The 21,844-nt window shown below is 49.7% G+C and overlaps 3 protein-coding genes across 5 annotated transcripts in view; 2 read left to right on the plus strand and 1 right to left on the minus strand.

Annotated features, from left to right (window-relative positions):
* The window catches only part of CRCP (CGRP receptor component), an 80,995-nt gene extending 76,495 nt beyond the window's left edge, over nt 1–4,500 (minus strand). For both annotated transcript variants that reach the window (XM_081256138.1, XM_081256135.1), the window contains exon 1: nt 4,431–4,500. In XM_081256138.1, the coding sequence (XP_081112264.1) occupies nt 4,431–4,447 (17 nt within the window). In that variant the 5' untranslated portion in view covers nt 4,448–4,500. The remainder of the gene's footprint in view (nt 1–4,430) is intronic.
* The window catches only part of SEPTIN14 (septin 14), a gene marked incomplete at both ends in the record, with an annotated part of 563,121 nt that overhangs the window by 204,964 nt on the left and 336,313 nt on the right, over nt 1–21,844 (plus strand). The window lies entirely within an intron of this gene.
* Nucleotides 4,846–21,802, plus strand: GUSB (glucuronidase beta). 2 transcript variants are annotated; one of them, XM_081256116.1, is made up of 12 exons: nt 4,846–5,093; nt 6,561–6,746; nt 7,043–7,224; nt 7,384–7,526; nt 7,947–8,134; nt 8,823–8,975; nt 9,215–9,393; nt 9,476–9,622; nt 11,806–11,890; nt 13,903–14,079; nt 17,158–17,293; nt 19,123–21,802. In XM_081256116.1, the coding sequence occupies exons 1-12, from the start codon at nt 4,881–4,883 to the stop codon at nt 19,290–19,292; spliced, it is 1,959 nt and encodes a 652-aa protein (XP_081112242.1). In that variant the 5' UTR covers nt 4,846–4,880; the 3' UTR covers nt 19,293–21,802. The 2 variants fall into 2 exon arrangements, with proteins under 2 accessions (XP_081112242.1, XP_081112243.1); XM_081256117.1 differs by lacking the exons at nt 4,846–5,093; nt 7,043–7,224; nt 7,384–7,526 and having other exon boundaries at nt 6,565–6,746.

Consider the following 21,844-nt stretch of genomic DNA (forward strand, 5'->3'; position numbering starts at 1 on the left):
GGTGGGTTTGGAGCTCCCTGGAACTTGCTTTTCTCTAGGTGCTAATGGAAAGCTGGTACTGAGTTTTGAGAATGTTGGAAGAGAAAAGGAATTTCAGGAATTTCCTGTTTCCAAGCAGCAGAGGGTAGACACCATTCCAGGTCATAAAATTGGTTCAAAGACTCTTATCTGAATAAAGTATGGAATTGGGAATAGTTATGAAAGTTCTGCCCAGAACCGAAACTTGTTCTATTTTCTGTTACTAAAAACTGTCCTTGGGAATGACATATTGACATGTGCAATAACGTGGAAAATCTCAAAAACATTATACTGAATGAAAGAAACCAGACACAGAAAAGCACCCTGTATCATTCTGTTTATGTGGAGCTCTAGAAAAGCCCAGTCTACTCTATGGTGACACAATGTGGGTCAGTAGTTGCCTGGGGTCAGGGGTGGAGGCAAGACAGACTGGAAAGGGTCAGGAGGGAGCTCCCTGGAGTAATGGAACTGTTCTGTATTTTGATAGTGCTGGTAGGTACTCAGGTGTAGACATCTCTCAAGCCTTATCAAACTGTACAGTTAGAATGCGTGTGCACTTCATTATTTGTAAACTATACGTCAAGAGAGTTTGTTTTAAACAATTAAAAAAAAAAGTCCTTGGAAGTATTTCTACAAGGTGGGGAAGGGTCTTTTTAAGACACTCAGACTTATTTTCAGATCTTGTAAAAATAACCTTTAACTTCTAAAATATTTGTTATTCCAGGGAATTCCCTGGCAGTCCAGTGGTTAGGACGCCGTGCTTTCACTGCTGTGGGCCTGAGTTCCATCCCTGGTCGGGGAATTAAGATCCTGCAAGCCACGTGGCATGGCCAAAAATTTTAAAAAAAGAAAAAAAATTGTTATTCTAATTGGTTGTTATACTTGATAATTGTTGTCCTGGTATTGATATTAAAATAGCAATCAATATATCAAGTGACATCCTTGTATTACTAAAAGATACACACACACACACACACTCACATTCTAAGGATGAAAACTGGCAGTTCCCTTTTCTCTATATATGTATGAATATGTAATAAAACCCATGACTCTGTCAATCCCTTGTTCAAACATGAGTTTGAACGTCTTTTAGAGGCCATATAGCAGAATGACCAAGAGCATAAATCTCTAACCAGGTTCAAACTCTACCTCTGCCCTTTACTTAACTTTTCTCAGTCACTGTATTAGTAACATGGGAATAATAATAGTACCTACTTCACGTTGTTAGAAGTGAATGAGTTAATACATGTAAAACACCCAGATAAGTACCTGGCTCTATAGTGTATAAGTCTGGACAGGCTAGTTATGCTGTAATAGCAAACCCCACAATCTTAGTTGTTTGAAACAATAAAGGTGTTTTTTTTTTTTACCATTTTATAATTTGATTAGAAATTGCCAGATTCATGATGCACACTTCTCAAATAAAATTAGATTATAATCATTAGCATGATTCTGAACATGCTAATTTATAGATAAAGTAATGCTAAAGTTAAGACAAATTTGAGACATATCATTGAGAAGAAATAGGAAAGGATTTTGAATTTATAAAAGCACAAGTTCTACCCCGAATTTTGCTACAGGTTTTTCTCTGATCTTGGCAAGTCACTAGCTCCATTTGTCTTAGTGTTCCCATCTGTAAAATTGTGGTCATGATCCTTGACACTGCCTTTCTTAAAAGAGAATGTTATGAGGATGAATAAGGTAATGCCTTGTGGTAGAAATAATAAAGGTTTATTTCCCACTCATGCCACACATCCATCACAGGTTGGAAGGGAAGCACTGATCACCCTCAGTCACTCAGGAATTCAGGCTGATGGAAGCTCAATTTGGACACATGCTTCCATGATCACCAAGGCAGGAAAAAGGGATGTGGCAGATCAGCACTGGCTTTTAAATTTCTGCTATCAAAATCTCATTTGGCAAAAATACCATATGGTCACACCTAACTTCAAAGGGGCAAGGACCATGTGTCTAGAAAGACGGAGGACCAGAAAAATGTTTGGTGAAAAGCACTAACGACTACCATTGTTAACTTTTTTTTTTTTTGGCTGCACCTTGTGACATGTGGGATCTTAGTTCCCCCAACCAGTGGAAGCGTAGAGTCCTAAACACTGGGCCACCAGCGAAGTCCCAACCACTGGACCACCAGCGAAGTCCCATGGTTAACTATTATAATTGAATTTTAAAGTAGGCAGAGGAGGAGAACTCAATGAGGAGGTGACATTTAAGCCAATGCCTGAATCACAAAAAAGGGGAAACTATGAGAGCATTGTGTGCAAAGTCCCTAAAGCAGGAATGGGCTTGAAGCATTTGAGGAACAGGAAAATGGCTCAAGTGTTTGCAAAATGGTGAATAAGAGTGAGAGCTGGCAAGGCTGGGTCACACGGGCCCTTGAAGGCCACGGTAAGGAGTCTGAATTTTACTCCAAAGTGTACTGGGAAGCCACTGTTTAACCAGATAACATGGTATAATTTTTATAAAGACCACTCACTCTGCTTGCTCTGGTGGGATGGGCAAGTGTGGAGGAAGGGAAATCAGTGAAGAGGCAACAATCCAGGTGACAGATGCCTGTGGTGTGGACCATACTGGTCTGGGCCAGTATGATGTTGTGTGGAACGCCTGGTCCCTGTAGACTATACTGACAGAGGATAAAGAGAGCGTAGGCCTAGGGCTAGACAGTGAATGTCTACCACTGCCCCATATAATTACGACCTGCTTTTGATCCTGTCTTGTTGCTGAGGATTGAAAAGAACACATTTACCACATCATTAGCCACATATCAAGTGCCAGAGGCTGTGTTGATGTATTCTAGCAAAGAAACAGCTTCTGAGGGGCTTCCCTGGTGGCACAGTGGTTAAGAATTCACCTGCCAACGCAGAGGACACTGGTTTGAGCCCTATGCTCCATGCTTCATCCCCTGTACTCATAATGTGGGGTGTCTTGGGGCTAATGTTTTTTTTTTGTTTGTTTGTTTTTTTGGGTTTTTTTTGCGGTACGTGGGCCTCTCACTGCTGTGGCCTCTCCTGTTGCGGAGTACAGGCTCCGGACGCGCAGGCTCAGCGGCCACGGCTCACGGGCCCAGCCGCTCCGCGGCATGTGGAATCTTCCCGGACTGGGGCACGAACCCGTGTCCCCTGCATCGGCAGGCGGACTCCCAACCACTGCGCCACCAGGGAAGCCCGGGGCTAATGTTTGAATCTGTTCTCCACCCGCACTCATTTCTTTGGTGACCTCATCCATTCTCACTGTTGACAACTCCCAAAATTTCATCTCCAGATCCATGTTTGTACCAGGCTGCAGAATTAGTAGGGAAGGAAACTGGCCAATGGGCTTTACCCATCAGGGTCTGGTCGTCAGGTTCAAACGTTCAGAAACCAAGTTATGCTGCAGAGCAACTAAGCCCGTGTGCCACAACTACTGAGCCTGTGCTCTAGAGCCCGCATGCCACAACTACTGAAGCTGCTCGCCCTAGAGCCTGAGCACTGCGACCGCAACTACTGAGCCCATGCGCCGCAACTACTGAAGCCCGCGCGCGCCTAGAGCCCGTGCTCCGCAACAAGAGAAGCCACTGCAATAAGAAGCCCGCGCACCGCAACGAAGAGTAGCCCCTGCTCGGGGCAACTACAGAAAGCCTGCATGCAGCAATGAAAACCCAACGCGGACAAAAATAAAAAATTAAAATTAAAAAAAAAGAAGAAAATCAACTTGTACTGACTAAATATATGTAGGTTGACTCGCAAATGGAAAATCAATTTATTAATTTATAGAAGCATATCGACCTTTACTTATTTTTGCCCATTTGCTAGTTGTAAAAGGCTCATTGGTTTGATTCTGATTATAAAAATAATGCATGTTCATGATAAAAATTTTCAAAAAATCAGAAAATACAAAGAACAAAATGAAAATCATCTGTAATACCCATAATAACACTTTACAACTATCTAGATCTGTGTGGATATAATTTTAGCACTATTGGGATCATACTGTATATACTTTTGCATCTTACTTTCTCTTATGTTTATATGGTAAGCATTTGGGGAAAAGAAAAACCTGTAGGCCTTGTCGTTTCTTACAATATATTTATTTTTACCACCCTGGGAACTACTTTTTTTACGGCGTCAAGGTCCATTACCAGAAGGTTGCTTTGGTGAACAAGAAATCAGAGCAAAAATTAATAAATTAAAAATAGAGTAATTGTACGAACAATTGCATCCAGGCCAGGTTACCGGTACCATAGACTCCCGCTCCTTGCATCTTTATGTGTGGATCCGCAATGCCAAGAGGGAGCGCCGGGCCCCTGGGTAGGGGTTCGGGACCCAGGGGACCACAGGTGGAAGCCCAGGGTCAAGGCTATAAGCCAGGTGGGCCTGCGCGAAAGTCACTAGGTACGTTGGGGCTTCGTCTGAGCTCACCGGTGTCGCGCAAGCATAAGCGAGTGGAGGTGTCCCAGGTCGGCCTCCTTGAAGCATCGGGGGTAACCCGGCCGTCTCCGGGTTTTCGCTGCGGCCCGCGGCCCTGGACCAGCCGCCCTGGGCGCGAGCAGCCGGGTATGGGAGGGCGGGGGAGGGCGGAGGACAGCAGTCACCTCGCGGGCGCGGAGCCTGCGACCTCCGCCCTTCGGGGCCCGGGGTGGATCTCGGTCTCCCCGCGGGCCCTCCCCCGCCGCCGCCCTCCGTCAGGAAGGTGGGCCTAGAACGGCCTTCTGGGCACGGGCCTCGCGGGCTGAGCCCTAGCCGCGCAATCGCCTTCAACCAAGATGGCGCGGGGGCGGGACACGTGACTTCAGGCTCCACCCCGGCCCCGCCTCCCGCGCTCACGGCACCGGGCGCGGGGCTGCTGGCAGCCAGGGGCCCGCGGGAACCATGCTCCGGGGGCTGGCGGGCGCCTGGTCCGTGCTCGGCGCGCTGCTCTGGGGCTGCGGGCTGGCGCTGCTGCAGGGCGGGATGCTCTACCCCCGGGAGAGCCGGTCGCGGGAACGCAAGGAGCTGGACGGCCTCTGGAGGTTCCGCGCCGACTTCTCCCAGAACCGGCGCCAGGGCTTCGAGCAGCAGTGGTACCGGACGCCGCTGCGGGAGGTGCGGGCTCTGGGGATGGGGACCAGGGCAGGGAAGCTTCTGGAAGCCGGGTCGGGGGTGTGGGGAGCCTTCCCCTGAGCCCTCGGAACTGCCAGCCAGGAGGAGGTTAAAGATGGACGGGCCTGTGGGGCGTGGGGTCGACCCACCCGGAGAGTGACCGGGAACGAGGAAATGGGTGGGCCCGATGTCGGTGGGGGAGGCGGAGCCGGAACAGTGTCCCGGCACCGACCTGGGGGCGGGTGGCCGCGCAGTGGCAGGAGGGGAGGCTTTGGACGTCTTGGGGCCAGCTCTGCCCTGGCAGGAAGGACCTTGGGTTCCAAGGTTCAGGTAGAGGACGGGGCTTGGCATCCAGCCGAGGACCCCCCTCTAGGTCTCCCCTCTGACTTGGATCGGGTGGGCTGAGAACTGGAGCAGGGGCAGGCCTGTGTGCCCATCCGACACTCACCTCACTTAGATCCTCTTTTTTCAGTCTTTGCCGCCCAGCCCTTTACAGCGGAGGAAGAAAGGAGCGGGCCGGGGCTGGTGCCAGGCCCTTCTTGCCCCACTCAGAGTTTCCTCACCAAAGCGGCCCGTGCGCCCCGGCCAGCCTTCCTCCCTCCCTGGGGCAGTCAGTTGATCATCTTCCTCTTAGTCAGGGTGTGGTTCGTCTCTGCAGATCTTTCTTGCCCTAGCCTGGTTGTGGCCATAGGCTCACCCCATTCCATGGAGACCCTGGTGCCTGCTGCCCGCTACCCTGAGAAAGAACTTATGGCCTCACCAGGCCTTGGACACAAAGCATCCTAGCAGTTGGTCTCTCATCAGCAAGTTATCCATCCATTCATCCAATATTTGTTGAGTCCTTACTATGTGGCAGGGCTTGTGCCAGAAGCTGGGCAAACAGCTGTGAGGGACAGGAAATCCCTGCTTCCTTGGAGGTCACATGTGTCTTCAGGAAGCTCTTCCCCAGGCTGCTTCCAGACTCACTGAGCTCTCTGCCCCACTCCTGCCTTGCCTTCTCCCTGAGGTGTTCAAGGGTGCAGAGGTTCAGGGGATTCCCTGCGGGGTTCAGATTCACCTTGTTCTGCCGGGACATCCAGAGGTCGTATCTCAGGGGCCCTGGCCCCCAGAGGCCTTCCCTGGCCCCTAAGATAGTCCCCTGCCACGCTCCACGCTCTCTTCGTAGAGCTGCTCACCTGGCAGCAGAGGCCTTGTTCACTCTTTGATTCCCAGCGCCTAAAACAGCATGTAGGTGTTTACTGTGCACCACTGAGTGAGTGAGTGCGTGCGTGACTGGGTCGGCTTCGTGGAGCCGCGAAAATTAAATGAGTCCGTAAAAGACATTGGTCAGTTGCTGGTGGGGTGGCCTGGAATCCGGGAGGGTCTGGGAGAAGTCATCTCGTCCAGCTTCTTCCTGTAAGTGGGGTTGCTGGGGAGGGCCCCTTAGCTTCCCAGGTGATCTGGACCTGATTCCAGTCCTTGTCTCCTTAGTCGGGCCCCAGCCTGGACATGCCAGTTCCCTCCAGCTTCAACGACGTGGGCCAGGATGGGCGGCTGCGGAGCTTTGTTGGCTGGGTGTGGTATGAACGGGAGACCACCTTGCCCCAGCGATGGACCGAGGACCTGGGCACAAGAGTGGTGCTGAGGATCGGCAGCGCCCACTACTACGCCATCGTGGTCAGTGCAGCGAGCGGCAGGCGGAGCGAGTAGGGTGCCTGGCTCCCAGCCGTCCCCTGGCAGCCTGCCTCCTGCAGTGCCCGCGGGGTGGGGGCACACTCATGCCCCGCACTGGGGTTTGTGCCCTGGGTGGGGGGGAGGGTGGCCTCATCTATTCCCCCAGAGCTCCCTCCCTCCACCTCTGAGGCGGGTGGCAGCTGGCAGCCCGTCCTGCCCGCTCCCCCCATACTGCACTTCTATGTGAGGGGGCGCCTGAGATGGCAGGGCCCCCTCCTCATATATCCCTGTGTCTGCAGTGGGTGAATGGGGTCCATGTGGCAGAGCACGAGGGGGGCCATCTCCCCTTCGAGGCTGACATCAGCAAGCTGGTCCAGAGTGGGCCCCTGTCCTCCTGCCGCATTACCATCGCCATCAACAACACGCTCTCCCCCAACACCCTGCCGCCAGGGACCATCCTCTACAAGACGGACACCTCCAAGTGAGCAGCACCTCGCCCCGCTCCCTGCTCTGCCCGGTGGTCTTCCCGTCAGGGGCAGGGTGGCCTTAACAGAGGTGAGGCCCTGGCTCCAGGAGGCCAGGGAGACATGTGAGCTGAGGTCGAAGGACCCAGGGCAAGGCCACTGTCCTCCCATCCTAGGTACCCCAAGGGTTACTTTGTCCAGAACACAAACTTTGACTTCTTCAATTACGCGGGACTGCATCGGACTGTGCTACTCTACACCACGCCTACCGCCTACATCGATGACATCACTGTCACCACCGACGTGGACCAAGACACTGGTGAGGCTCCTGGCAGGGTCTGCCGTCAGCCAGGCCCCCAGCCGCTTTGTTCCCTGTTTGGAAAGATCCCCTAGGAGAAGGACTGTCCCATCCACCTCAGCAGCTGGAATCTAGCCTGTCCGAGCTGGCAGGGGCTGCGGAAATCACCCATCTGCTCTGACTTCACTTTGGGAGGAAGTGGGGCTTGCCTCAAATCATAGCTCGTGGTGAATAACAGCCCAGGATGCAGGAGAACCCCATGTCCCTTCCCCACTGTGCCGCCCTCACTTCATCTCCCCTCGCTGCAGATTAAGCTCAAGAAATAAATGGCTGTCAGCTAGGGGCTCCTCAGAAAGGTGGCCTCAGGGCACTCTCATCTGTGTGACCCCAGGTCAAATCCCTCCCTCTTCTCTCTTGTCTGATCTGTCTTGTCTCCTGCAGGGCTGGTGAATTACCAGATCGTCGTCCAGGGCAGTGAGCACTTCGAGCTGGAAGTGTGTCTTCTGGATGAGGAAGGCAAGGTCGTGGCCAAGGGGACAGGAGGCCGGGGCCAGCTGCAGGTGCCCAGTGCCCACCTCTGGTGGCCATACCTGATGCACGAGCACCCTGCCTACCTGTACTCGTTGGAGGTAATGGTGGTGAGGACTGGGCTGTGGGAGGCCTTTTCCCCCCATCCAGCAGCTCTGGCTTCAGCAGGCATGGTCCTCTGATCTTCCTAGTCAGTTGGATTGAAGAGTCCCCAGCCTGCTTTTTTCCAGCCCTTGGGGGGGAGGCCCAGTTTGAAGAGCAGGCCCCAGGGGCAGGGTGGGCAAAAGTTCCTTCTTTTCTTTTTAAATTTTTTATTTTTTAACATCTTTATTAGAGTATAATTGCTTTACAATGGTGTGTCAGTTTCTGCTTTATAACAAAGTGAATCAGGTGTACATATACATATGTTCCCATATCTCTTTCCTCTTGTGTCTCCCTCCCTATCCAACCCCTCTAGGTGGTCACAAAGCACCAAGCTGATCTCCCTGTGCTATGCGGCTGCTTCCCACTAGCTATCTATTTTACGTTTGGTAGTGTATATGTCCATGCCACTCTCTCACTTTGTCACAGCTTACCCTTCCCCCTCCCCGTATCCTCAAGTCCATTCTCTAGTAGGTCTGCATAAAAGTTCCTTCTTGTTCATGGCGATGCCTGTACTTCCTGCATCTCTCTACCTGCCGTTCCAGAGGTGGGCTGCCGTGGTTTGCAAGGGGCCATCCTGCCGAAGTGCGGGGTGCATTGTGTTCAGGCCGTCCAGAATGCCTCATGCCCAGTGCTTGGCTTTTGCAGGTGAAGCTGACCGCACAGACGGCTGCTGGCTTTGTGTCTGACTTCTACACCCTCCCCGTGGGGATCCGCACGGTGGCTGTCACAGAGAGCCAGTTCCTCATCAACGGGAAGCCTTTCTATTTCCACGGGGTGAACAAGCATGAGGATGCAGACGTGAGTTGGGGCTCCTGAGTCCCTGTGGAGGGCCATTTCTCGCCATCCCTTCCTCCATGTCCCTTGAAGTGGTTGAGGGCAGCTCAGAGCAAACCGCTCAAAACCACTGCCCTGTGGGGCCTGTGCTTGGCCTGGATAGCGGGCTAACAGGGTGACTCTTGAGGGGCCCAGCTCTAGAAGGAAGGGCATCTTCAACGGGGACAGGGGGCAGGGGCTCACTCTGCTGTGCTGTTCCCTAGATCCGAGGGAAGGGCTTTGACTGGCCGCTGCTGGTGAAGGACTTCAACCTGCTTCTCTGGCTGGGCGCCAATGCCTTCCGCACCAGCCACTACCCCTACGCAGAGGAGGTGATGCAGCTCTGCGACCGCTATGGGATCGTGGTCATCGACGAGAGTCCCGGCGTGGGCATCGTGCTGGTGTGAGTGCCTGCCGCCCGCGCGGCCCAGCTCGCCCAGCTTGGCGCCCTGTGACCCGCTCCCTTTCCTCCCCTGGCCCCACAGCCAGAGCTACAGCAACGTGTCTCTGCAGCACCACCTGGAGGTGATGGAGGAGATGGTCCGCAGGGACAAGAATCACCCGGCTGTTGTGATGTGGTCTGTGGCCAACGAGCCCGCTTCCTTCCTGAAACCGGCTGGTTACTACTTTAAGTGAGTGCCCCTGCCTTCCCTGGGTCAGGGGTGAGACCTCAGCCCGCTGGCCCAGCTCAGCCTCAGCTGGCAGCTGCGGGAGAGCTGCAGTGGGCCCTGGGGTGGGTGTGGGCTGTGAGAGGGTCAGCACCTGCTCCCAGCCCAGGTGCATCCATACCTGGTCAGTTCAGGGGACCAAGTACCCACCCACCCAGATCATGATTTCAACCCAGTGTCTCCTTGACACACCTAAAAGGAAATCCAGAGTTAACCTAACCTACTTATACACATAACTTCAAATTAAGAAAGAAAAAATAATAGTGACGTGGCCTAACCATAGTATAAGGGAGAGTCATGTGTAAAATAATCTGTGAGTGCATGGGCCTGACTCCCCAGAAGATCCAGTGAAGGGGTCAGGACCTTGCATCTAGATGTGGCATCTCCCTGAAAGTACAGCTAGAAAAGCTGATGACGGGGGCTGGGAAGCATAGCTGGTGACTCTGATACCGTGAGCAGCGTTTTCTTCAGTGCTGCCCTTTTCTAAAACACTGAGCCACCCCAGGTAAAGTTGCAACCAAAACCGAGTATAGTCTTCCCTCGATTTTTATGGTATCTCCGTTCTTGAGAAATTTAGTGTGTGTTAAAACTGCACAAAACCACTTCGTGATGCTTCGGGTTCATCTGTAAAGGGGAATTAAGCTTTATAAAGCCGGCTTACCTAGGCATGTAATTATAAACAGGTTTGAAATGACGTGCATGTTCTAACCATTCTAAGTTACATTGTTGGATGGGACCAGGCCATCTAAAGTTCATGGTCCGTTCACTGAATGCCAGTAGCTCCCCCCACCCCCCAGGCATTGCTATGGACAGAAATCTCACTTAGGGGTCATCTCCCCGCCCTGGGCTGGCTCCCCTCGGGGTGTTCCTTGGTTCCTTCTCTTTCTTAATGATCATGCAGTTGTAGTGTAGCCTGGAGAGGGGAATTATTTCACTTCCAGTAGAGGCAGCAGAGGCCATGGAAATACTCCCTGAGGGAGACACTGCCTTCGTCCCAGTGTCCCGGATGGAGGCTCTGAGGAGTGGACCCACCCGGGTGAAGCTGAGCTCTGGACACACAGCCCCAGAGCACGTGGCACAGGGATGTTGAGCCAGGCTGGTGGACGGAATTTTTTCTGTGAGCGTGAAAGGATGATAAGCTTCTAGGAACAGGTGCCTGAGGTTTCCTGTGAACCTTTTTGGGAGGTGCGGAGAAGGAGAGGCTTGATTTGGGAGCAGTGGGGATGGGGCAAGATGTAAGTAGGGCTGCCTGGGCTGGAGGCGCTCGGCTGGGCTTTGAAGCTCCCCAGGTGACAGACAGGCTGTTTCGGACAGTGGCTTAGGGACTTGCGGGGCACTGTTCTGGCCTGTGGAAACTACAGCCTTCGAGTGAGAAGAGTTATAATGGGGGGGGGTGTCAAGGAAAAGAAAACCAGCTGTGAGGCAATAGAAGAGGAAAATAGGCTTAAACAGTGAGTGAGGGTGACCTGCACTGGGGAGGCCGAGCCCTGACCACAGACCGGCCCCTCTGTTGGGAAGCGTCCTCTCGCCACCCCCCCTTGGTTAGCAGGACTCAGCATAAATGCCGTGTCTTCAGAGAGGCTGTGCTGACTGTCTGGTCTCGGGGATGTGCCGCCTTACAGTCTGTTAGAACCCTGTGCTTCCCCTTCATCATTCCCGCCAGCGCTTGTAATTTGTTACATTCGCCTGTGTGGCTTCGCTCCATGGAGCTTCACAGCTGTTTAAGTCTCTAGTGAGTGCCCAGCGCACAGCCTGCCTCCCAGCCCCCGACTTATGTGCTAAGTTAATATCCATCCTAATCCACACCCCGTCCTATTTTCAAGAGCTTCGTCAGAGATGCAGAGCCCAGCTTTTGGCAGTGCCCAGCCCAAGGACCTCTGCTCTGTGCCTCCCACCCCTGGAGGATGGCCTCTCCTCTGGGAGGGGTGGGGGACTAGGACCTGGGGAGGGAGGAAGGAGGACAGAATGATGTCAGGGAACATGATGCCTAGAAGAACATGTTTGCTTACCTGAAATACACTGGAAGGCAGGGAGGAGAGCGGTGTCTTGGGGGTCTTTTCGGCTGGGAAGATGAGAAGGAGAGGCTGCGGGTGAGATTCCTCCCTGGACTGACTGACGGTGCCGTGTCTTCTGCCCTCCGTGGACAGGACGCTGATTGCCCACACCAAAGCCTTGGACCCCTCCCGGCCCGTGACCTTTGTGACCAACTCCAACTATGAAGCAGACCTGGGGGTGAGCCTGGGGATCTTCATGCCCCGTCTCCCCTCTGCCTGTCCTCTCATCCTGCCTGGATGCTTGCTGACATTAGCCGCTGGGAGGGACCACAAGCAGCCAGTCCAACCATTTCCATAGATGGTCTTTAGGTTAAAGAGGACTGCCCGTTGATTTGCCAGGCAGGGTGGCTTCTTCAATCTAAGGAGGCTGGGCATAGGGAGGTCGAATTCATTCTCAGTTCAGACTCATCAGTTTTTATGCACCTCAATTTAATTTTATGCCCCTCAGTTTAATATGCTCAGAAAAGGTTTAAGGGAGCCTAAAGTCGTCATTGTCCCGTGTTTCTCAAACCTGGCTGATCGTCAGAACCACTAAGGGAAGCTTTTTGAAAGTGTAGATATCTGGATTCTGAGATTCTGATTTAGTAAAGTCCAGGGTGGGAATCTGAGTTTTTAAAAAACTCCTCAGTGATTCCAGTCATCAACCCAGCTTTGGGAACTGGACTGGACTAGACTAGATCCAGACCCTGGGATTGAGAATCAAAGGAACAGGCTCACACAGCCGGCCAGACCCCATGGCCACCCTCACGGTCCCTGGGCGCAGCAGCCCCTCGGAAACCGTATTGAGTCGCACGGAAGCTGTAAAACATGGGAGTAAGAAGATGCTCCTCCACTAGAGAACTGAGGCCAGTACTTAAAAGTGCTCCAGAGAGAGAAATCATGTAAAGGAGAAAGAATGGATGGGAAAACGCTATGCACAAGTATAAATTGTGAGCACTGTCATTTGACATGGATGGGACAGTTTGTAGCCCTGGTGTTCCTGTGCCATCCCTCGACAACACCCCCTTGAAGGAGTGTGAAGACTGTGGTCAAATACCAGTGTGACACAGGCACACCTAGACTTTCTCAGAGCCCAAGTGGTGTCCCTTCCCATTCTAGTGGGCAGGGGAGCCTGTGCCTGTCCCCCCAGAAGGTTGCCAGGCTCACCTGGTGGGGTGTGTGAGCCATGGTCATGGTCATGTGCCCACCCAGAGGCACCACTTTCCACCTGCATCTTTCCGCCATCAGTTCGGAAAGGTGCCGAGGTCACTTGGGAAAGACGGACCACAACAGTCACAGTGTAGACTTTGGAGGTGAGTGTGGGTTCAAGTGAGCTTTGCTGCCCACTGAGCACCACCCTGTTCAGGTTCGAGGCAGTGCCGCCCCATCATCCGGGCTACCCTCCTAGGAGGGAATTTTCCAGCCACTATATGGCCCACAGTTACTAGCTCAGGAAGGTGAATCAAGAGCCTTTGTGAGGAGAAAAACTGCCCTTGTCCCTTAGTTGGGAACACTTCTCCAGGGCCAGGGGGACAGCCAGTGACAGGAGCACAACCTAAAGAGGAAAACAGTCGGGTTGGGATGGGCGCTGGGCTCCCACTGGGGCCAGCGCGCTGGGCACCCTCCCCTGAGCCCAGCTGCAGCCAGGTCAGGGGCACCAGCCCGGAGTTAAGAGACTTGTTCCATTCAGGTCTCTTCTAACTCCACGTCCTATACGTGTGAGCATCCAACTCATTTCTTTTTTTTAATTAATTAATTTTATTTTTGGCTGTGTTGGGTCTTCGTTGCTGCACGCGGGCTTTCTCTAGTTGTGGCAAGCGGGGGCTACTCTTCGTTGTGGTGCGCGGGCTTCTCATCACAGTGGCTTCTTGTTGCGGAGCATGGGCTCTAGGCGCGTGGGCTTCAGTGGTTGTGGCACGTGGGCTCAGTAGTTGTGGCTTGTGGGCTCTAGAGCGCAGGCTCAGTAGTTGTGGCACATGGGCTTAGTTGCTCCACAGCACGTGGGATCTTCCCGGACCAGGGCTCAAACCAGTGTCCCCTGCATTCGCAGGCGGATTCTTAGCCACTGCGCCACCAGGGAAGTCCCCTAACTCATTTCTGTGTCCCCTTCTTACCTCCTGTGCCAGAAGTGCCGCCCCCCCTGCCCAAGTGTAAGTGCGAACACTATCCTACACTCTTCTGGTTCTTGAACACGTTTTAACACTCTTCCAGGTGCCATACGTGGACGTCATCTGTGTGAACAGTTACTACTCCTGGTATCATGACTACGGGCACATGGAAGTGATTCAGCTGCAGCTGGCAACCCAGTTTGAGAGCTGGTATAAGACCTACCAGAAGCCAATTATTCAGAGTGAATACGGAGCAGAAACCATCACAGGGTTTCACGAGGTAAGTAGTGTAGACCATTCGAGTTATTTCTTCACTCTCTTGGACAGTGATGTCATTCACTGCCCCAGGCTAGGAAGGTGCCTCCTTCCCGGTCCCTCACTTGTCCTGATGACCTCCTATAGCTCACCAGGCTCACCTTAACCTACCCCTCCACACGGCTGCCTTGGACTCAGCCTCTGCCTCACTTGAGTGGTCCTCAGACAGCCTCCCACTAGCTGCCCAAATGGTCTTTGGAACAAATCCAAACCTTGGGAGTCCCGTCACTGGCTTCTCCTGGCCCACAGGACGCAGCCCTAATCTGTGGTCAGGGCTGTCAACATCCTTTGCCCTGTGCCATCTCCCAGGTCTTCATCCTCCTCTGCCTTCAGTCCTGGACCCTGGCCTGTTTTCACTGTGCTCACTGGCTTCTGCTCTGGCTTGGCCTGTTCCTTCTACCTAGAATGCCCTTCTTAGCACCATAATCATCAACTAATGGATTCTGTCTTTTTTTTTTTAAGGGATTATTTATTTATTTATTTGTGTATGTATGTATTTATTTATTTATTTTTGGCTGCATTGGGTCTTCATTGCTGCGCGCAGGCTTTCTCTAGTTGCATCGAGTGGGGGGCTACTCTTCGTTGTGGTGCACATGCTTCTCATTGCGATGGCTTCTCTTGTTGTGGGGCATGGGCTCAAGGCATGCAGGCTCAGTAGTTGTGGCGTGTGGGCTCAGTAGTTGTGGCTCGCAGGCTCTAGAGCACAGGCTCAGTAGTTGTGGTGCACGGGCTTAGTTGCTCCGCGGCATGTGGGATCTTCCCGGACCAGGGCTCGAACCCGTGTCTCCTGCATTGGCAGGCGGATTCCTAACCACTGCACCACCAGGGAAGCCCAACTAATGGATTGTTACTCAGCATTCGAGCCTCAGCTTAGGTGGCCCCTCTTTGGTGGGGTTTACCCCACCTGCCCGGGCAGAGGAAACTCTTCCCCCTGCTCCGTCTCTGTCTCAGCATTTCTCACTGTGCACTGTCACGATCTCTTTGGCTCTCTCCTTGACCAGACCGAGGGCTCCAGGAGGGAGACTAAATCCTATTTATCATTGCTTCCCAAGCACTCAGCAGGGTCCGGCACACAGCAGGTGCTAAATGATACTTGTTAAGGGAATGAGTGAGATCTTGGAGCAAGATTTTGGTTTTTTGGGGAGCTTGTTTGTTTTTTGGCTGCGTTGCACGGCATGCAGGATCTTAGTTCCTCAACCAGGGATTGAACCCACACCCCCTGCATTGGAAGCGTGGAGTCTTAACCACTGGACCACCAGGGAAGTCTTTGGAGCAAGGTTTAATCACTAGCTTTTTCTCCTTGTTTTGTCCATTTCCTCACCAAAGACAGGCTGTTTTGTCTTGTGGGGGTTGTTTTCATGTGGATTCTTGAACCCCAGCCAGCCGACACTCACCTGTCACAACGGCTGGGGTTCCTTGTTGACACATTTCTTCATTTGCTGACCCTTAGTAGGTTGAACAGTAACCCAAATGGACTCTCTTATTCTGTTCACACCCTTAAATTCATCTTGCCTACACAGAGTGCCACTTGGACAGACTGCTAATGTAGGGGGAAGTATCTTACAAAGACAATGTATGTACATTTGTCCTCCCTCTTTGAAAAGGTGACCAACTCTGAATTTTTAACAAATTCTGAAAAGGACTTCCCTGCCGGTCCAGTGGTTAAGACTTCCTTTTCCAATGTAGGGGGTGTGGGTTCGATCCCTGGTCCAGAAGCTAAGATCCCACATGCCTCCCGGCCAAGAAACCAAAACATAAAACAGAAGCAATATTGTAACAAATTCAGTAAAGATTTTTTTTTTTAAAAAGGAAATTCTGAAAGAGTCTGGGTCAGCACTCTCTGATAGTGCCTTTGTGGTGATGGAAATATTCTAGACCTGCACCGCCAGAACGGGAGCCACTGCCACGTGTGACTTCTGAGGACTTGGAACGTGACTAGCGTGACTAATGTAGTTTAATGTAGTTTTAAATTTAAATAACCTCGTGTGGCTAGCGTTAGACAAGGCAGGGTCATTTCCATTAAAACACAGAAGGAACTTGACATCTTGCCCTGCCCTCAGATTCTGCTTTGGAACTGCAACAAAACAGGGCTCAGTGGTACAGTCGTATCTTCGGTGTATAGTAGCTTTCACTGTTGTCATTGTGCTGTATCTTTTTTTTTTTTTTTTTTGGCTGTGCCACGAGGCATACAGGATCTTAGTTCCCCGACCAGGGATAGAACCTGTGCCCCCTGCAGTGGTGCAGTGGAAGCACAGCGTCTTAACCACTGGACTGCCAGGGAAGTCCCTATAATAGCATTTTTTTCCCTATAATAGAATTTTAATTTATTTATTTATGTATGTATTTTGGCTGTGCCAGGTCCTAGTTGCGGCACTTGGGATCCTCGCTGCGGCACACGGGATCTTTAGTTGTGGCATACGGGATCTAGTTCCCTGACCCTATCTTTCTAGTTTGTCACTTTGTCTCCAATGCCTGCCATATAAGCAGATACTAAATAATTATTTGTTGAATGGATGAATGGGCTAAACAGCAGCTACTTACCCAGGAGAGATACAGATTAATCTGAGGAGAGTTAAATCTGAGTCACACTAGTTGTCAAATTATGCACTGGTAGCTACTTCAAACTTGAGTTTTAAATTTATTATCCAGAGACATACTTTTACTCCTAGTGTAGTTCAGCTTTAAGACTGCACTGGGGAATAGAGATGTTAAAGATAAAGCAAATATTAAATCCTGTTTATGGGAATTCCCTCGTGGTCCAGTGGTTAGGACTTGGCACTTTCACTGCCGAGGGCCCCAGTTCAATCCCTGGTCAGGGAACTAAGATCCTGCGTGCCATGCAGTGTGGCCAAAAAAAACCAGTCACTAATTAAGGTGTTTTATACCCTGGCTGTGTCCCTACACCAGCATCAGCAAGTCCTGCAGTCACTATAGCCCACCATGAGGACAGATTATTTTGGTCATCACGTGGATCTTTATTTTTATCTAACATTTACAGTCCTGCTTGTTCTGAGTCCTAAATTCTCTTTGCCTTGACTTCCAGGATCCACCTCTGATGTTCAGTGAAGAGTACCAGAAAGGCCTGCTTGAGCAGTATCACGTGGTTCTGGATCAGAAACGAAAAGAATATGTGGTTGGAGAGCTCATCTGGAATTTTGCTGATTTTATGACTGACCAGTGTAAGTGGCAGTTCGGTGCATGGAATGTACCGCTTCTCCTTTTTTCAGGTTGGCATTTTAGTTCAGGACGTTTGGTTGTAAGAACCCTGGAAACAAGAAGGGGGAAAGCTGATGTAATCAATGCAGGCTACATAGAGGATTCCCTAGGAAAAGTAAGTTGCTTTTAGCAAGCAGCCATCACTTGCTGGCTGCCTAAATCATTTTATGGTAAACAAGCAAATGGGAGAGGCTACCGTCTCAAGGCAGAGATGGCTAGTAGCTTACCTCTGTGTTTCACCACAGTATGAGGAAAAAGTGGACCTCGTACTGGATTTATTTGTGGGATATACTCATTATTCCAGAATAAGGTACAAAGCCCGAGAAACTTCAGATATTTCAGTCTGTTTTATATTATTCACTTATAAAAGGCAAGTTTGCCAAATACAGGTTAAGTGTCAAAAGGTTTTGAATGTAGGAGTGTTTAAAAGCCTTCAAAGTGAATACGATCTGTACTTTCTCAAGTGGGGACAATTAGGGCTACTTCACAAAAGTTCCAAATGAGTTTTCCATTTCTTTCTATCCCTCTAGGTAGCTAGCTTCTTGATATACCATAAACTTAGGATAGCAATCTGGGGAGGAAGGGAAGGATTTGGTAGTAGTGGGAATTACATTACATTACTTACGGGGAAAGACAGGTTTTTAGAAGGTTAAAGTTTTGTTTTGTTTTGATATATTTTTATTTATTTATTTGGTTGCACCGGGTCTCAGTTGTGGCAGGCAGGCTCCTTTGTTGCAGCTCGCTGGCTCCTTAGTTGTGGCATGCGAACTCTTAGTTGCAGCATGCATGTGGGATCTAGTTCCCTGACCCGGCATCACACCCGGGCCCCCTGCATTGGGAGCACGGAGTCTTAACCACTGTGCCACCAGGGAAGTCCCTAGAAGATTAAGGTTTAATTAAAAATCCGAATGGGAGAGGTGAAGAAAAAAAGAGAGAGTATGAGCCTCCACTCTGCTTGGCAAATGAGATTAACAGCTCCTGGAAATAAGCTTGGATGGAAGTCTAGTTTTGTGAATAGGTGCACTGCTTTGCGTAGTGAGGAATTAGCTGTGTGACCGTGTACAAGGTACCTACCTTTTCACAAGCCTGTAAAGTGGGGCTAACGCCTACCACCTTGCAGGTTGACACAGGGATTCCATTTGATGAAGCGCTTGGCACAGTGCCTGGCGTTTGCTTTTCGTGGAAGAAATTATTGTTGTCTTGAGCTTTTCGGTGGGAAAGACCTGCTTTCCATTTAACAGAAACGGTGGTTTCTCTAGGAGATGGAGGGGTTCGCTAGGAGTGTAGCTGTTCCTTTCCCAGCTCCAGCTCTGGCGGACCTGCCACCAGGGGTGGGGACCCAGCTGGAAGTCTGCCCAGCAGGACTTTAAAATCTATGAGTAGCCCCCTCTTAGGCGCCTGTGACTGGTCAAGACTCTGGCTCCCACTAGCACAGTTGTCTCCTCTGAGAGGCGCAAGCCTTTCCAAGGGGAACTTTGTCTCAGCCCCGCTCCAGTTACCAGGCAGGTGGGTACCCGTAATGTCTTAAACCTTATTTTGCAAGTAAAAGATAAATAATTTTGGATTATTTCCCTAACAGAAGAAAAATTAACACACCAGGGAGCTAAGTGTTTTTGGGGAGCAGTGGTATTTAAATCTTTAACCTGTTAAGGGGCCACTTCATCAGATACCACTTCAGACCAAGCATCTCTAAACCATGAGGACCTCTCTGTTTAGTGCCCAGCTTGGCTCCAGGCTGGTTGTGATTTGGCCCATCAGAAGTCATCTGAAATACCTTTTGCCTTGTTTTTAGCACCACAGAGGCCAATAGGGAATAGAAAAGGGATCTTCACTCGTCAGAGACAACCGAAAAGTGCAGCATTCCTGTTGCGAGAGAGATACTGGAAACTTGCCAATGAAACCAAGTACCACCGGTCAGCTGTGAAGTCACAGTGCGTGGGAAACAGCCCGTTTACTTTTTAAGCGAGAACTACCTCTCTGCTGACAAGGGCTCTGTCAGCCCCTCCTTCCCAAGTAGGGGGCGACTTCCACAGGACACAGAGCAAGCGCTTCCTGGACTGTGCATGGCAGACCGGGAAGTTTCTGGTCTGGATTTTGTGGTCATTTGCTAGAAGGGAACGTTAGAGGTGAAAATAAAGGCTTTTGTAGTATGAGAATAAAGAGTTGGCTTAAAAGTGACCATCCATAAATTCAATGATCGGTACTGCTGAAGCATCGGAAATTGTTTTTCTGTGTCAGGCTGTTTTCATGGCCTTAACCGAGTACAGAGTCTTGAGAAACCTCTACTTCAGCACTCGCCACAATCAGAGTCGCTGGTTACAGACTGTGTGCTGCCACAGGAACAGCCCTGCCGCTTTAGAGCCACCTGTGCTCAGATGCCACCTGTGCTTTAGGCCAGCCTTGACTTGAGTGGGTGACAGTAAAAGACAAGTGCTAGTAACTCCACAGATAAGCCGAAGTCCCAGCAAATTCACAGAAAGTAGTATCATGCTGGAATAATGCACAAGGTCGAGGTACCAGTTTCCAGAGTTAAGCTGACATGTAAGCATAAGAAAGGTAAGAGTTGAGGAATGTCAGAATTGGAAGGGAGCTGAGAGGTTACCAGTTCTTCTGGGACGTTCTTCCAACCTCAGCCATAGTTTTTTCTGGACTGAGAGGGATAGATGGGCGTAGAAGCCCACTGGGCCATCACAGCTGACTCCAGTGAATGTGATGAGGCCTCTTCAAACGGACTGGGCCTGCAGACAAGTAGGACAGGCTTTTGTACCTCTGGGTGACGCCACCTGCTCTGCTGCTGAGGATGCTCTTTCCTTATGTAATCTTTCCTCCTCCTCCTCTTCCACAGGCTCCATTAAGGCAAGTAAGGCACATTGTTTGTAAGAGTTCAGTGTTCATCTATCTTGGTTTAAAGCTGAAAGCTTTGGAAAAATACTGTCCAATCAAATAGAAGACCATGAAACAAAACAATTCTTAATACAGAGCTTGATCCACTTCACTTGCAGGGAATTTCACATCTCAGCACATGCCCTTTTGTACCCTTCCTTTCCAAGCTCCGTGAAAGAAACAGTACAGATCATTTAACCTCATTTTAGTGGCCGTCTTTAGACCATTTTTAAGAAATGAGAGTATAGTCAGTTCAAATAATAATAAGTTAGGAATTCTAGTGGCTACATATTTCTTTCATTGCCACTAAAGTCCCTTGGAGTAATCAAGTTTTGTGTTCCAGTTTAATGTCAAGGAATAATATATAAAACTCTTTTACTTGACAAACATTTAAAAAAAAAATTAAACATCACAAACACACTTAAATGTTTTACAAATTAGAGGTAAGGTCCATTTCTTAAGTCCTAAGGTTCTAACACAGGGCACATTTGTTCTATTCAATAAAATATGGCTAATTGTATTTCAAATGGAATCATCTTTCTTACAGATGTTAACTTTTTAGAAGATTATAACAGTGGAGTGTTCGAGATGAGCTAAAGTAAAGCAGTGGGAAAACAGCTGATTAATACATTCTATGTGCTTACAGAACTGTAAGCAGTAACATCTTTTTCATTAATTCTTGACAACCGCATACATCATAAGTCAATAGGAATTCCAAGAACTAGAATCTCTGAGAATTCTGCTTGTGTCTTCTCTAAGTTACATATAATTTAAGAGAAGCATCAACTCAGTACACCTGTAGAAATACATTCTACAGTACACCTGTAGAAATACATTTCAGTACACCTAGAAATGAAGCTAAAGAAACAATTTCAAGAATAATTTATAAGACTGAATTAATTTCTGCTTTTTTGAAATGCAATACTGCAGTATAAGAATGAGGGCAGCACAACTTCCACAGGTAACTTCTACATTTATTTTATACCAAAAAGTTATGTGCAACAAATAAACATTCTTACATATTTACATTTGTTTTTACCAGTTAGCAAAACTGTGTCCTAAATCTCTGATAAAGAATATGTCTATCTATATTAAAGGGGAAATGTGCCCAGTGAACTCCATTTTAAATGAATGTTTACTCTGGAGCTTAAAGCACTAGTAATAAATATTTTTGATGGAACGTACTATACAGATCATACACCTAATACTTAGGCCATGCTTAATAGTTTTATAACAAAACATTTCACCTTTTCTGGGCTAATTTGTCGAAAAAAATGTTTAACCAAGTAGCCTGGACTCCTACCCCCGCCCCCTTTGATATATTGAAGGGTAGCTCTCACAAATTAGGAATCGTAAGTGCTGCCTAAAATATCTGAATAGAAATGCTTCACCAGTGCTTGCCTGTTGGGGAGAAATACACGAGGACAAAGACAATATTAGGTATTCCTTCCCAAATAGGTTACCAAAAATGATAGTGGGTTTCTTGTTGGCATTTGTTCAATACTGATTTTTCAGGACAAGATCTGTCAGCATTCATTGGTGTCAAGCTTTACTGAAGACAACTTTGCACTTTTGCTGATAGTCTTAAATGAAATACAAGAAAACTAAAGCCAACTAACAATTTTAATTTC

This window comes from Mesoplodon bidens (assembly GCF_964165515.1).
Source record: "Mesoplodon bidens genome assembly, chromosome: 15".
Classification (NCBI taxonomy): Eukaryota; Metazoa; Chordata; class Mammalia; order Artiodactyla; family Ziphiidae; genus Mesoplodon; species Mesoplodon bidens.

Coding starts and splice junctions, on each gene's coding strand:
- GUSB (XM_081256116.1), top strand. CDS start 4,881: ATGCTCCGGGGGCTGGCGGGCGCCTGGTCCGTGCTCGGCGCGCTGCTC. Junction 6,747..7,042: donor CCCACTACTACGCCATCGTG/GTCAGTGCAGCG, acceptor CTGTGTCTGCAG/TGGGTGAATGGGGTCCATGT. Junction 8,135..8,822: donor CCTACCTGTACTCGTTGGAG/GTAATGGTGGTG, acceptor TGGCTTTTGCAG/GTGAAGCTGACCGCACAGAC.